Source organism: Ursus maritimus, assembly GCF_017311325.1.
Source record: "Ursus maritimus isolate PB19 chromosome X unlocalized genomic scaffold, ASM1731132v1 scaffold_X1, whole genome shotgun sequence".
NCBI classification, from domain to species: domain Eukaryota; kingdom Metazoa; phylum Chordata; class Mammalia; order Carnivora; family Ursidae; genus Ursus; species Ursus maritimus.
In genome coordinates, this window is record NW_024423319.1 from 9,683,041 (window position 1) to 9,695,937 (window position 12,897).

At 40.2% G+C, this 12,897-nt stretch overlaps 1 protein-coding gene and 1 non-coding gene across 3 annotated transcripts; both read right to left on the reverse strand.

The window, feature by feature from the left end:
* Window positions 1–2,544: 2,544 nt before the first annotated feature.
* On the reverse strand, window positions 2,545–11,572 carry RBMX (RNA binding motif protein X-linked). Of its 2 annotated transcripts, XR_005834376.1 has the most exons (10): window positions 11,414–11,572; window positions 10,170–10,298; window positions 9,866–9,972; window positions 9,177–9,348; window positions 8,432–8,584; window positions 7,807–7,921; window positions 7,589–7,714; window positions 7,407–7,489; window positions 4,569–4,651; window positions 2,545–3,811 (listed from the first exon to the last, which is right to left on the reverse strand). XR_005834376.1 is itself a non-coding variant. In XM_008701544.2 (9 exons), exons 2-9 carry the CDS (start codon window positions 10,276–10,278, stop codon window positions 6,472–6,474), a joined length of 1,176 nt encoding a protein of 391 aa, XP_008699766.2. In that variant the 5' UTR covers window positions 10,279–10,298; window positions 11,414–11,572; the 3' UTR covers window positions 5,767–6,471. The 2 variants fall into 2 exon arrangements, 1 of the variants encoding a protein (XP_008699766.2); XM_008701544.2 differs by lacking the exons at window positions 2,545–3,811; window positions 4,569–4,651 and adding an exon at window positions 5,767–6,782.
* LOC121103868 lies at window positions 10,050–10,121 on the reverse strand. Its single transcript, XR_005836155.1, has one exon. It is a non-coding gene; the product is annotated as a small nucleolar RNA SNORD61 (small nucleolar RNA).
* Window positions 11,573–12,897: the final 1,325 nt, after the last annotated feature.

Sequence of the window (12,897 nt, forward strand, 5' to 3'; positions counted from 1 at the left end):
AGAAATGGAACTATATGCCCAAGACTTGGACAATATTCATAGCAACATTATTCAAAATAGCCCAAAACTAAAGTCCAGACGTCCATCAAAACCGATGGACTACATACACTCTCAACTATACAGTGGAATTCTCCACACCAAAAAGGAACTAATACAACTACATGGATGAATCTCAAAAACATGCCAAATGCACCTAGACACAAAGAACATACTGATATAAGACTGAATTCATATGAAGTCCTAAAATATGCATATCTACCCTGCAACAATAGAAACAGGTCAATGTTCTTTCTCTGGGCCTGGGAGAAGAGACACTGACTGGTAAGGGGTACATAGGAACTTTTTGGAGGGAAATATTCTGCCTCTTGGGGCACCAGGGTGGCTGTTGGTGAAGCGTCCGCCTTCAGCTCATGTCATGCATGATCCAGGGTCCTAGAATCAAGTCCCACATCAGGATCCCTGCACAGCCTGCTTCTCCCTCTCCCTCTGCTGCTCCCCCTGCTTGTGCTCTCTTCTCCCTAATACCTTTTAAAAAAGAAAATATTCTGCCTCTTGATAAATGGGTTATACTCTGCCTCTTGATAAATGGGTTATACAACTCTTTTCCAGGACTGATCAAACTAACACAAATCTGTGTGCATTTCACTGTAAATTAATTTTATTTATTCATCAGAGATACACAAATTTAAACAATGAGATACAATGTACCCACCAGAATGGCTACATTTAAAAGCACCAAATACTGATTAAGAGCAGGGAGTAACCGCAATTCCATGGTGGCAAGTAAAATGTTACAACTGTGGAAAAATGGCCAACCTCCCATGAAACTATGTACCATATGATCCAGCAATTCCAAACGGAAATGTTTTCATCTGATTACGCACAGACCCACATATTATAACATTCACAGCAACTTTATTCATAATAGCCAAGAGCCAGAAAAGGCCCAGGTCTCCATCAATAGGTAAACTGTACCATGCTTATACTTGGCAATGAAAAGGAACTATGATACACATGTGGCAGAACCTTAAAAGCACTCTGCTAAAAAGTAAAATAAAAAGCCCTATGCGAGGCTCCCCTTTTATGATTGCATTTAGATACTCCAGAAGAGGCAGGACTACTCCGCATCTTTGAGAAAGCAGGACAAGAATTGTCTAGGAAAAGTCACAAGGTAACTTTGCTTGGGTGATACCAATGGTCTCTACCTTATTATTTTTTAAAAGATTTTATTTGACAGAGAGACAGCCAGCAAAGAGAGGGAACACAAGCAGGGGGAATGGGAGAGGAAGAAGCAGGCTCCCAGCAGAGGAGCCCGCTGCGGGGCTCCATCCCAGGACTCTGGGATCACGCCCTGAGCCAAAGGCAGACGCTTAACGACTGAGCCACCCAGGCACCGCTCTATCTTTATTGACAGTACAGGTCTTGCCAAATTTCATGCTACACCAATTTAAACATTTCAAAGTTTAACATTCATCTCTAAAATCTGTATTGAGCTCATTGGTGTTTTTAGGGAAGCACATTGATGTGTGCAACTGAATTGATGGAAGGACTGGCTTTTCTAGAATATTGGTGTGGAGCTAAGAAATTTATTTATAGGACGATACTTAGGGCTTTATTCTGCCATCCTAATGCTCAACGGACATTACTTTCCCATGTGATTACTTCTCTTCAACTGGCTATATAACCCAAATACATGTTTTAGGTGCAGATGAATTTAATGCATATAACAGGGACCCATAACAAGGAGGCTGCCCCAGTGGTCCGGCCCATGTCACAAATCTAAACCTGTCAGATGTTTATAGATGCACTCAGAGGAAACCTGACACACCGAACAATCCAACACCTCAGATTCACCTTCCATACCCTAGAAAACAGGACCTCACAGCCAATCAAAACCTTTTGGCATCACCTCTTCCAATGCTCTGAAACTCATTCATGCCCCCTACCCCCACCCCCCCCAAAGTGGAGCCTCCAAAGGCCCTGCACTTCAAACCATGGGTTGTCTTCTTTTGAATAAAGGACAAAGGTCACTAAACATCTAGCTTTAACAGTATACCAGGAATCAGATGTACATACAACAGTCAACGAAAGCAGAGATTGTCGTCAATACAGAAGTGCGTTAATCGTATGGTGCTGGGTTTAACAGCACTGCTGAAGGCCCAAGTTGAAATTCACTACCAAACAGCTAAAATGGACTGGCTTTCCCTTAAGAGTTAAGCAGAAGCACCAGGGTACATCTTTGGGTCTTTCAATTTCTAGTTCTTTGATGTCACTGCTAGCATTTACCCGTGTAGGGATAAAGATTAAGGCAATCACTTCCATTAACCTTGATACCTACACGTGAAGCTCACTCCCTTAATAAAGGGGGCCGAGTCACAAAACAGGCCACCTAGGTGACTCTGTTCCATGGCAACTGCTGAAAAGTACAATAAGTGCATGAGAAGTAGAGTTTGGGGGAGGCGGACATGTGGACAGCATACTGAAAATCCTGAAGTCCTTATTACAAAAAATTAAAGATAAAAAGAACCCAGGGGCCACAAAAAATGCATGTTAAGTTTTATTAAGTTTCAAATACAAAACATTCCAAAAAGAGAAAAGTGATCTATAATACTAAGTTCTATATTCATCTACCAGTTAAACAAAACATTCATTCTTTATCATTCTGTTTCACAACCAGTATAAAGCTGGAAGAATCACGACAGATTCTTTTTCCAATGGGGGAATAAGTCTGCTGGGTCAGTAAACTATTTGCCAAACAGCTGAATGGTCATTTAGGTATGCTTAATTTGAATTTAGTATTCATGTTTGCTATGATTAATTTCTATGTTCTACACTACTTTCAAGATATCTAAATAAAATCTCCAGAGCCAAAAAGTCATCAGAAGCATAATCCCAAGTAGTTACATTACAGGAGGATTGAGGAAGACAGCTATGTTAAGTGCAACAGCTACTTAAATTTTGTCAATACCCTCATCATGGTTTGTGATTGGAAGAGCCTGTCCAATGAGGGTTACAATTTTTGGACTATTTATCACAACTGCAAAGATTAAACATGATAGCACTGATTTTACTATGAAAAAAATCTCCAAGTTTTTGTACTTAGTTCTTCTAACCCAACAACTCAAATCCAGTCCCTTTGAGAACATTATTTGCTTTATATACTATCAGCTCTAGTCTCCAACATGATTGGTTTGTTTCCAAGACAGGTGGTGGGGGTAAAGCAGGCTTACGAACAGTACAGTTAAAAAAAGCCAAGTGGCCCAACTTTGTTTCCAGTTTTTCAAGTGTGCTTTCAATCATTTCAGCTATGCTTCCAGTTACTTCAGTTTCCAGATACTACTCCTTTAATGACTGAACCCCACTTCTGGATAAACTACACCAAATGTTCCACTTGCTGAAAACTCAAACAGTTTACTGGATAACGAGTTACCACTCATGCCTTTCATTTTTCTACTTCAACTTTCTGACAGCGATAGTTAGAAAGTTCTAAATTGCAGAGTTGTCCCCTGGGACTTTAACAAAATGAAAGCCAAAGCTGTAAAATCCACACAAAGAACCACAAGAACTTACTACCTCCACTTACCAATTTCCTTAACCGCTCCCCTTTATCTGGTCAATTACTTTTTTTTTTTAAGTAACTACCACTCCCTAGTTAAGTGCTAACCAACACTGATGCCTGCCTTCCTTCCTTCGATCCACAGGAACCCTTGAAGGCAAAAATCTATTGCCTGCACCAAACCAATTCTGATGAGTACTGCTTATGCAACTGTTGTGCCTTATCGACAATCAGCATTCTTCTGCTTCAACAACTCTGTAAAATGAAAAGCATGTGATCAGATCACAAGATACTCTTTTATACTGGAAATTACTCCCCCCTTACCCATTCCTTAAATACATACTTTATCACTTTAACTGGCAACAAAAACATCTGCTTTAAATTGCAAGCTCTAAAATGCAACCAAAAATACTCATTACAATTTTTGTTCTCACTTTGGTAATATTGAGTAAAACTAAGTCATCATTACACCACAGCACTGCTACTCCAAGTGGGAACTGAAAAGCAGTGGCATCCGTTCTCCCTTTAGTCACTTTGTACTGTGGCTGAGGAGACACCGTTAATAAAAAGGGTATCCTCTTACAAATTTAAACCTCATGCAAGTTCGTTCACCTACCAAAACACAAAGTATAGAGCTCCAATCGACCACTGTTTATGAGGACTGTATTAGCAAGCTTTACACATTCAAAAATAAACTAATTATAAAGGAGCTTAAGAGGTACAAACTTTCAGTTACTGGATAACAACTCCGTTGAAAAGTACAAAATACAGGAAAAACCGCTAATACTGCATGACTGAGCCACTAATGGAAATATACCTGTTTAAAATAACTTTGCTCTACACTCTAATGGGTAAGTTAACACACCAGGTGTTACACATTACAGCACCTTATCCTCCTAATCCACAAATTAGATTATACCCCCTTCAGAGAAACTTGCAAGTATCACAGGTATGCAAAGTGGAAAAGCTGTATTACTTAACACCTATAAAGGCCACGGCTTTTGAAACTTACCTTAGCATTTGATTTCTCTTGCTGCCAGCTTTATCTAGTGTGAATAAATCAGCACTCCAACCATAATGACCAAAATCCTCAACCTGTAAAAATTAAATATGTAACTAGTTATCTCTCTTAAAGGAAAATCTTCAAAACTTGCCTACAACTGCTCTTTTCCAGAAAGAAAAGGCAAGTTCAGACTTGCAGCTTAACGTTATTTCATGTTCTAATTCTCAAAGTGGTGGAAGATTCACTGGCTTGGGATGGACTGGAATGGCTTAAAATGGTTAAGTTGCATGGCTTATGGATTCTCATTCTGTTCCAATGGTGCACTGCCATGTTAAATCCATAAGTTGAACGGACAAAACTTATTTGAAGGAATAAGTGCAGTGTAAGGATTTTAGTTGGAGGTCTTCAAGTTTACTATATTCAAGAGCATCTTTTTCAACTTCATGGCTGGACCTGGGTCATGCTGCCTCAGGTTTTGCTTTTTAAAGACCACTTGCAATAGATTTTCTCCATACAGTGTAGTTTCATAGAACTAAAAACAAGTCAGGCATCCAACTAAATGTCAAGTTTGCAATGGCTTATAGGGGCAGAGAGTGGGACCCCAAACTTAAGCCATTTCCTATATCGACTAAAAGGCTATTTTGAAAAATGTTAAAACGTATGAAGCATGTTTAAAGGTCTTCATCAAAAATACTTTAAAAAAGAAAAAAAAAAAAAAAGACACCCCCTCCCAAGCCCCAGATCGCCATTGGTAATCAACAGCTGAATTATTAAGGCCTTTAAGTGTCATACATGCTTAAAAAAAAAAATCCATGTGTTGAATTTGGAGGACTTCTAATATGCTATCGAACACTTTGCTTTTCCAAAAGTTTTTTTTTTTTAAATCTAGAAAGCATTTCCATTGCCATGAGGTACAGTATGTCTCACTGTACTATGAGGAAGGTAAGTGTTCAATCTCGACTTAGACGGAAAAACTAGTTTGCTTTGCTTACCATCTTTGCTGTTTCACAGGCATTTGATGCTTTAAATCTGATGTGGAATGCTGATAGATTCACTTTTTAGAAGTCATAAGCCTTTGAGAAGTTGGAGATAACTTCATTGCTTATCTATTTTCTCCTTTGCAATCAAGCTGTTCCTTAAAAGTGAGACACTACAGAGTTGCAAAAATTTGAAACAGTAAGAGCAAGCACCGTTTGCAGCTTCATGGTTGGTTTTGGCCAAACTTTTTATTTAGTATTCTGTAGTTGCTTAACACACACTTAAATGGTCTTATTGGGGGAGGGGAAAGGGGAGGTTCTTGTAGATTCCCAAGGAAATGTCAGAAAGGCAAAATATGGCCAGCATTATCCATTTGCTTTTTTGGGTTTACTGGGTGAATAGCACTTTCCTTACATAAGCATCTGATCTCAGGTTTTTCATACTGAGAACATCGAGATTTCAGTTTGAAGACACTCTGAAATCCTAAGAGTAGCATACCCCGACCACCCTCTAATAGCTAGCTTGTTTGTATAGGCAGAAGGATTCACCTCTCCATTTTAGATGGCTAGATGTTTGTGGAAGCTCTTAGAATTGCTTTGCCTTATTTACTGGGAAAAATCAGAAATAGGAAGTGGCCTTTAGGGACACTTTTAACTTGAAAAATTACAACACTAGTACACAAGTCAAGTCTTAACACATTTAACATTTGCTTATTGAAAGCAATGTCATAAAGTCAAATAAGATTAAACAGGTTTTACTTTTTTTTTCCCTCACAAGAACATAAAAATTATGGAAGGGGAACTTAACAGGAAATTTAAAAAAAGGTAACACAATTTTTCCTTTTAGTAGTCCTTGGGTAGTTATGACAGAAAAGGTTCCACTTTTTTGTTTGTTTCTTTGAACAGGGATTTTGGTCCAAAGTTTTGTTTGTTTTTTAATATCTGCTTCTGCCTCCCCCTCTATCAGATCGGCTTCCTCCACGGCCACCACCTCTTGGTGCTCCGCGGCTTGAACTGCTGTAGGAATCACGTGGAGGAGGGTACCCCCTTTCCATAGAAGGGGGAAGCCCTCTTTCTTGTCTGCCAACCCGATCACGACCACTTGAGTAGAGATCACTTCGGCTGCTTGAGTAACTGTCTCGACTTCCACCATATCCGTCACGTGAGCTGCTGTAATCATCATAGCGACTGCTTCCACCATAAGATGGCGGGGGCCCTCGTGTAGGTGGAGCACTACGTGAGTTACCTGCAGGGTCAATGGTCAGGTAATATGGCAACACTATAAATTGTATATATACAACATTTAAATCTGAATTTACAGAATTCTTGTATTAAACGTTTACTTTCTCAAATGGGAGGTTTTAAACTCTGCCATTGCTGGCCATTAACAGGGATTTGCTCATCTGCTGAGATACGGAAATGGATGGGTTTTAATGTTTGTTTGAAAAGACTGAAGACGGTGTGTATTTCAAGAGGATATTCCAGACAGCTTGTTATTTTATAGTAGACACTCAGACACTTTCCAGTGATAAGTTGCAATTTTGAACTGTAGACTTTCCTTCATATTGCAATGGTAAACATTTGATCTTGTTAATAAAATTTTTAAATTGTATTTTCACTGTTGGGGGAAAACACATAAGGCTGCCAATTTAAGCAAGCAAAATCCCCTCCAAAGCAAGCAAACAGCCTCAAAAAAAACTTAGAAAAAACAAAAGCCCCTCACAAAACTAGGAAAAGCCCAGCTGATAGTTACCCCTTAAAAGCAAGCAAATATCCCTTAAAAAGCAAGCACCACACAGCCTAATAAAGTGGCTCATGAACCTAAAAACTCAAGCTGGTGATATCCAAAGACCCTCAACCAGTATCTTACCATAACTCTCATATGAATCTCTGTAGGAACCTCCACTTGGATGATCTGAATAGTCACGATCACGACCATAGCCATCTCTATCACTAAATTAAAGAGAAAAACTTATTAAGTCACAGGGCAACAATTTTCAGAGCAATTTCATTTTTGACAGCAAGCTGTGGCAGGCAGCAGTATTACTTTACCTATAGCCTCTTGATGGGTAGTCATCACGTGAACTGGAATGACCATAATCACGGTAAGTATAATCTCTTGGTGGTGGTGCATAATCTCTTGTATCACGAGAACTTGGGTAATCTCTGCTTGAATAGCTACAAAAACAAAATTTAACTTGGTTCACACTTTTGAAAAGTTCTCCCTTCAACCTCAATTATTAAGACAAACTACTACACTTGTCTGCTACCTGTCTTTAGTAGAGTATCCATCATCTCTTGGGGACAAATAAACATCTCTACGAGAGGGCAGGGGTTCCCTTCGAGGTGGGCCTCCGTAACTATCTCTTCCGCGTGACACAGGAGCTTAAGAAAAAAAAAACATACATTTTTAAAACATACCCCAAATAGAAAGCTAAAATGTGAACTTACATTCAGGCAATGAAAAGCACGGATTCAAATGAGATAGTATGGAACTAAATCAAGAAGTTTCTTCTTTAAAATTTCCTACTCACAACTCAGTTCTTTTCAGTACTTATAACTTCATGTACCTAGATTCACCTCTAGTCCATAAGTCAGCTTCATAAGCATTTTTTTATATTTAACATTTTTTATTTTCTTTTCTTGAAGACTTTGAGAGAGAGAGCAAGAAAGAGCACAAGCAGGAAGGAGGGGAAAAGAGAGAAGCAGGCAGAGCCCACGTGGGGCTCGATCCCAGGACACTGGGAATCATGACCTGAGCTGAAGGCAGAGACCCAACAGACTGAGCCACCCAGGCGCCCCAAAGTTTTTTATTTTAAGGCACCATTTTTGAAATTCACTTATCAATCCTTTGCTATAGTGGTAAAACACATTTTCTATAAATCCAGCATTTACCTCTTCCTCCCATTCCACTGCTGCTGCGAACTGGTCCTGAAGGGGCAGATCTTTTAGGAGGAGGACCACCACTTCGTGGTGGTGGTCCTCTTTTTACTGGAAGTGGTCCCCTGGAAGAACTCATGTTAAAATTCATGGAATAGCCACCATCATCTACATTGAAATAGAATAGAAAAACATGTTAATCCTAGCATCAATAAAAGCTTTGTAAGTTTTCTTTGTTGTATCAAAGACCATTTTCTGTTTAGTTGGGGCATCTTGCTTGAGTTTTCACTTGCCCAAGACTACTGAGCATAAGGGAGTCTATATACACGAACAAAATAAAACTCAAGTGTAGTCTGAGCTGCTTCAAAGAAAGATAGAAATTGTTTCATTTTTATACACTTAAAAAAGTATGCCTTATCAAAAATTTTCTGAAAAGAATTTTCCGCAAATTCTGGATAATTTTGTTGTCCATGGTATTTTTTTTTAATTATTTAACTAATCTCTACACCCAACATGGGGCTCAAACTCATGACCTGTGATCAAGAGTTGTCAGCGAGGCTCCCATCGTTTTTTTTTAAACACTAACTTAGGATGCCTTCTAGGTTTCTCCTAAGTCATAGTGACTTTGATAAATGAGGTGTTCTCCGTATCAAAAGCTGGACAATTTACAACAGGACTTAACCAATGCACAGATTCGTGTGGGGTTTGCAGTTCCTAAAACTCTACAACAAGCCTGAAGTAGACTCAAGTCATTCATTACCCATGTGCCCTCCACGTGAGGGAGGTCCCCTGGTTCCTCCACTTCCTCCTCTTCCGCCTCTAAGACCTCTTGGAGGGCCTCTGCTTCTTGGAGGTGGAGGTGGTCCACGTCTACCACTTTCAAATGATGGTTTAGTGGCTTGTTCCACTTTGATGGCTTTTCCATCTAAAGACTAAAGAACATCAAAACAGTTAGCTGCATCAGTATTTAAAGAGATCTTGCAGATCCATTCATTATGCATTGTGACACCAATGTGCCCTCCAAAATGAAGTTTTTTGGTAAATTTAGCTCACCAATTAATCTGAGAAAAGCGATAAAACATAGGGTCATTTTTCCATTGAAAGTTTTTTCAAACAGATACTGATCTGAACCCCAACATAAGGTGAATCCATCACACTGCTGGTCAATAACATTTAAAAAGCCAGACAGTCAACTTATCAAATGCGATAACCGAAAAAAAAAAGTTACCATTTTATAGATTCTAGATAACACATGGTCATATCATTTTCTGAACCAAAACAATTTAAGAGTATAATCCACAACTTTGCAAAATTTGAAATTACAAATGGCGAAGATTAGAGGGTTCTGGAAAGGTATATTCAAACACAACTCAAGAACTTCCCTAGACCAGACCTTCAGTAACACTGTTAGTTTATGCGCAAGGAAACAGCATCACTGTGCAATCTCACCTTTCCATTCATGTCTCTGGCTGCATCCTTAGCATCTGCTGGGCTCTCAAAGGTGACAAAAGCAAATCCTCTTGATTTGTTCGTTTCACGATCTTTCATCAATAGAACTAAAAAAGTAGTTTTTTGGGGGGGGAGAGTGTTACTCTAGTTCGAATTAAATAACAAAAGTGCGCCTACAAAACGTAAGCTCAGAACTTCTTAGAGGACAAAATAACGTATCATTTCAGACGATCAACACAATCAAATACATCATAGCTTACGTTTTTAATTTTAACAGCTCCCTACAAGCTTTCAGATAACTCACCTTCCACTATCCGTCCATATTTGCCAAATACTGCTTCAAGGGCTTTTTCATTTGTTTCTGTATTGAGGCCACCAATGAAAAGCTTTCCTGGGCGATCTGCTTCAACCATTTTTTCCCCCTGGTGAGAGTCTGTTAAAAAAGAACAGTATTACCTCCCTATAAAAAGTTCAAGTTTATGGGACACGTGTATTTACTGGTTCATCCTTGTTTTACTAAAATCATCATGCCTCAAAATCTGCAGACACCAAAAAGTATTCTTTTCTATGCCTCAGCCACAGAAAAAGAAGCCAATTTAAGTAGTTTAGTGATACCGTAGTTTATATTAAACTAGTTAAAGGGCCAACTTAACTAATACCTTCATCCTTAATCCACCTTGGCAATTTAAATAAAGTTAACAGCTACTCAGCATTTGAGAAAGCAATTCTAGTTTTAATCCTAGATGTGCTCCCTTTTAAAGATTCAATTATCACATTCCAATTACCCTAATGGTTTTTTAAAGTGTATCGCCTCATTCAAGGTCACAGGCCAGACGTAGATCCTCTTCCAAGAACTTTGCCTTTCCTCATTAGGATTCTCTAGTCAATCTAAGCCGAAATTTAAAGTTTGAGCCAAGTTATACCTCCTCTTCTTCACCAGCCCCTAACCCCTCCGAAAAGGTTCTTTTAGAAGGAAAAAAAAAAGGTTTCAGTATCGTTTCATAATAACGGAAGGTGGAAGCGCGCATCGTATCACTCAACACTCCATGACTGCAGCAGAATCCAATTAAAACCCGTCATTAAAAACCGCGTGGAAAACACAAAATGGCGACACTTGGATACAACCCAGAAAAACCTACACTGGTCAGGGGAGTAACTTTTGCCATCAGCAGTGGCTGGGAAAATTCAAAGGGCTTCCTCTCCAAGGCCGCCAATGAACAAGGACCCGCGTAAAAGTGCACGTGCCCATCCGTAGCGCCAGCGCCATCCCAATGCAGGTACCGCGGTGGCGCGGTCTGCCCTCAAACCGTTCCAGCCCCGACCTCCAGCACCAACCCCGCAAGCGACAGCCAAACTTTCTCGAGAGGCACACAACGGCACGGAACCCCCGCGTCTGTTTTCCCCGGACACGCGCAGCTTTATCGAAATAGGTCGGCACCTTTCGGTTCTTAAAATGGCGCCCGCCACCCCCATCTCCAGGGAGATAATCCCAAGTTCTAACGTGGCAAGAAGGTACGAGAAACGGGCGAAGAAAAGGGTAACACGTACCGGAGGGGTGACGACGGTTCCAAGCTCCTACGAGCTCGCCGGCAGGGGCTTCGTAGCAGCTCAGCACGAGGGAGTGCCGCCGGTTCCGAGAACGGAAGGGGGAAGCCGCTAGCACTACTGCGCAACGAGGGCGAACAAAGGAGACAGCAAACTTTATACTGCCCGGGAACGAGGCTGAAGGACCCGGATGGAAACCGAGCTTAGAATTTGAAACGCAAAGGGAGGGGGAGCGGTTCCCAGTCTCTCCATTGGCGGTCTTCTCTGTCATTCACTCCTTGCTCCTCCCCTTTCCCCTGGCCCTCCGCGTTCTAGCCGGCGCCCGTTTCTAACCGTTTTCCCAGCCCCCACCCGTGCTCAACAAACCCGCGTTTTTGCTTTCCGCTAAAATGGTTCACGGGCTACATTTAATACCGAACTGAAATTTATTGCATAGTCTAGGGGGCCGGACGCGGTGCTAACTTTATACCTATTAATCATTTCATTCTCAAAACAATGTGATGAAGGTAGATAAGTCCTAACTATGCTAATTTTGCATAAATAGGAAACAAAGAAGTTTAGATAATAAAACACATCTTCCCAAAATATCTTCAACAAGATTTTTAGTGAATAGATTTTTAAATGAATGTCACTTAAAGGGGAAAAAAAAGTACAAAACGGCAGACCAGATAGTTACTTCAAATAGAACAATTACTGAACACCTACTAATAAAAGACAGGCTCTGGGGCTTGGCTGTGAGGATACAACAAGCAAGACAAGGGCAAGGCACTTACTTCGAAGGTAAAACTACCAAATTTGGCAAATAAAAATACAGGACGCCCAGTTAAGTTTCAATTTCAGATAATTTTTTTCAGTATATGTATGTCCCAAAATCATATACAAAAAAACTTACTCAATATTTAACTCAAATTTAAGTGGGCATTGTGTATTTTATCTGTGCCAATCTACTCGAGGGGATTACAAAAATTGAAAATTCTCTAATTTATTTAAAAACCAACGAAAAATTTAATAGAACTAACAAAACAATTACATGTTGTGATTAGTGCCAGGGAGGAAGTAAACTAGGTGCTTTGGTGGACAATATATGGGAAACCAAATTTGATTTTAGATATCGCATCAGATCTGAATGGAGAAAAGAAACTAGCCGTGGGAAAGCTTTTCAAGAAGAGAGAGCACTGAGCAGAAAGTGGAGGAAAACAGCCTGCACAGATCAAGAGACAGAGATCCAGGGTGACAGGAATTTAAGGGGTATCAAGAGAGGGAATCCAGGAGGTAGGCAGAATCTTCGAACCCGTTAAAAGATTGCAGAGGGTTAAGTGTGAAAGCTGGCGTACCCCTGGGGCTGTGTCAACAGACCTGGAGAGAGAGGACGGGGCCTTGAATTAGGGTGGTGGTAGTGGAGATGGAAGGAACAATTAATTGCTAGGTGTATGTGGCAGGTAGCATGGACAGAATTTGCTAATGAATCAGACGGGGAGGGGTTGGGG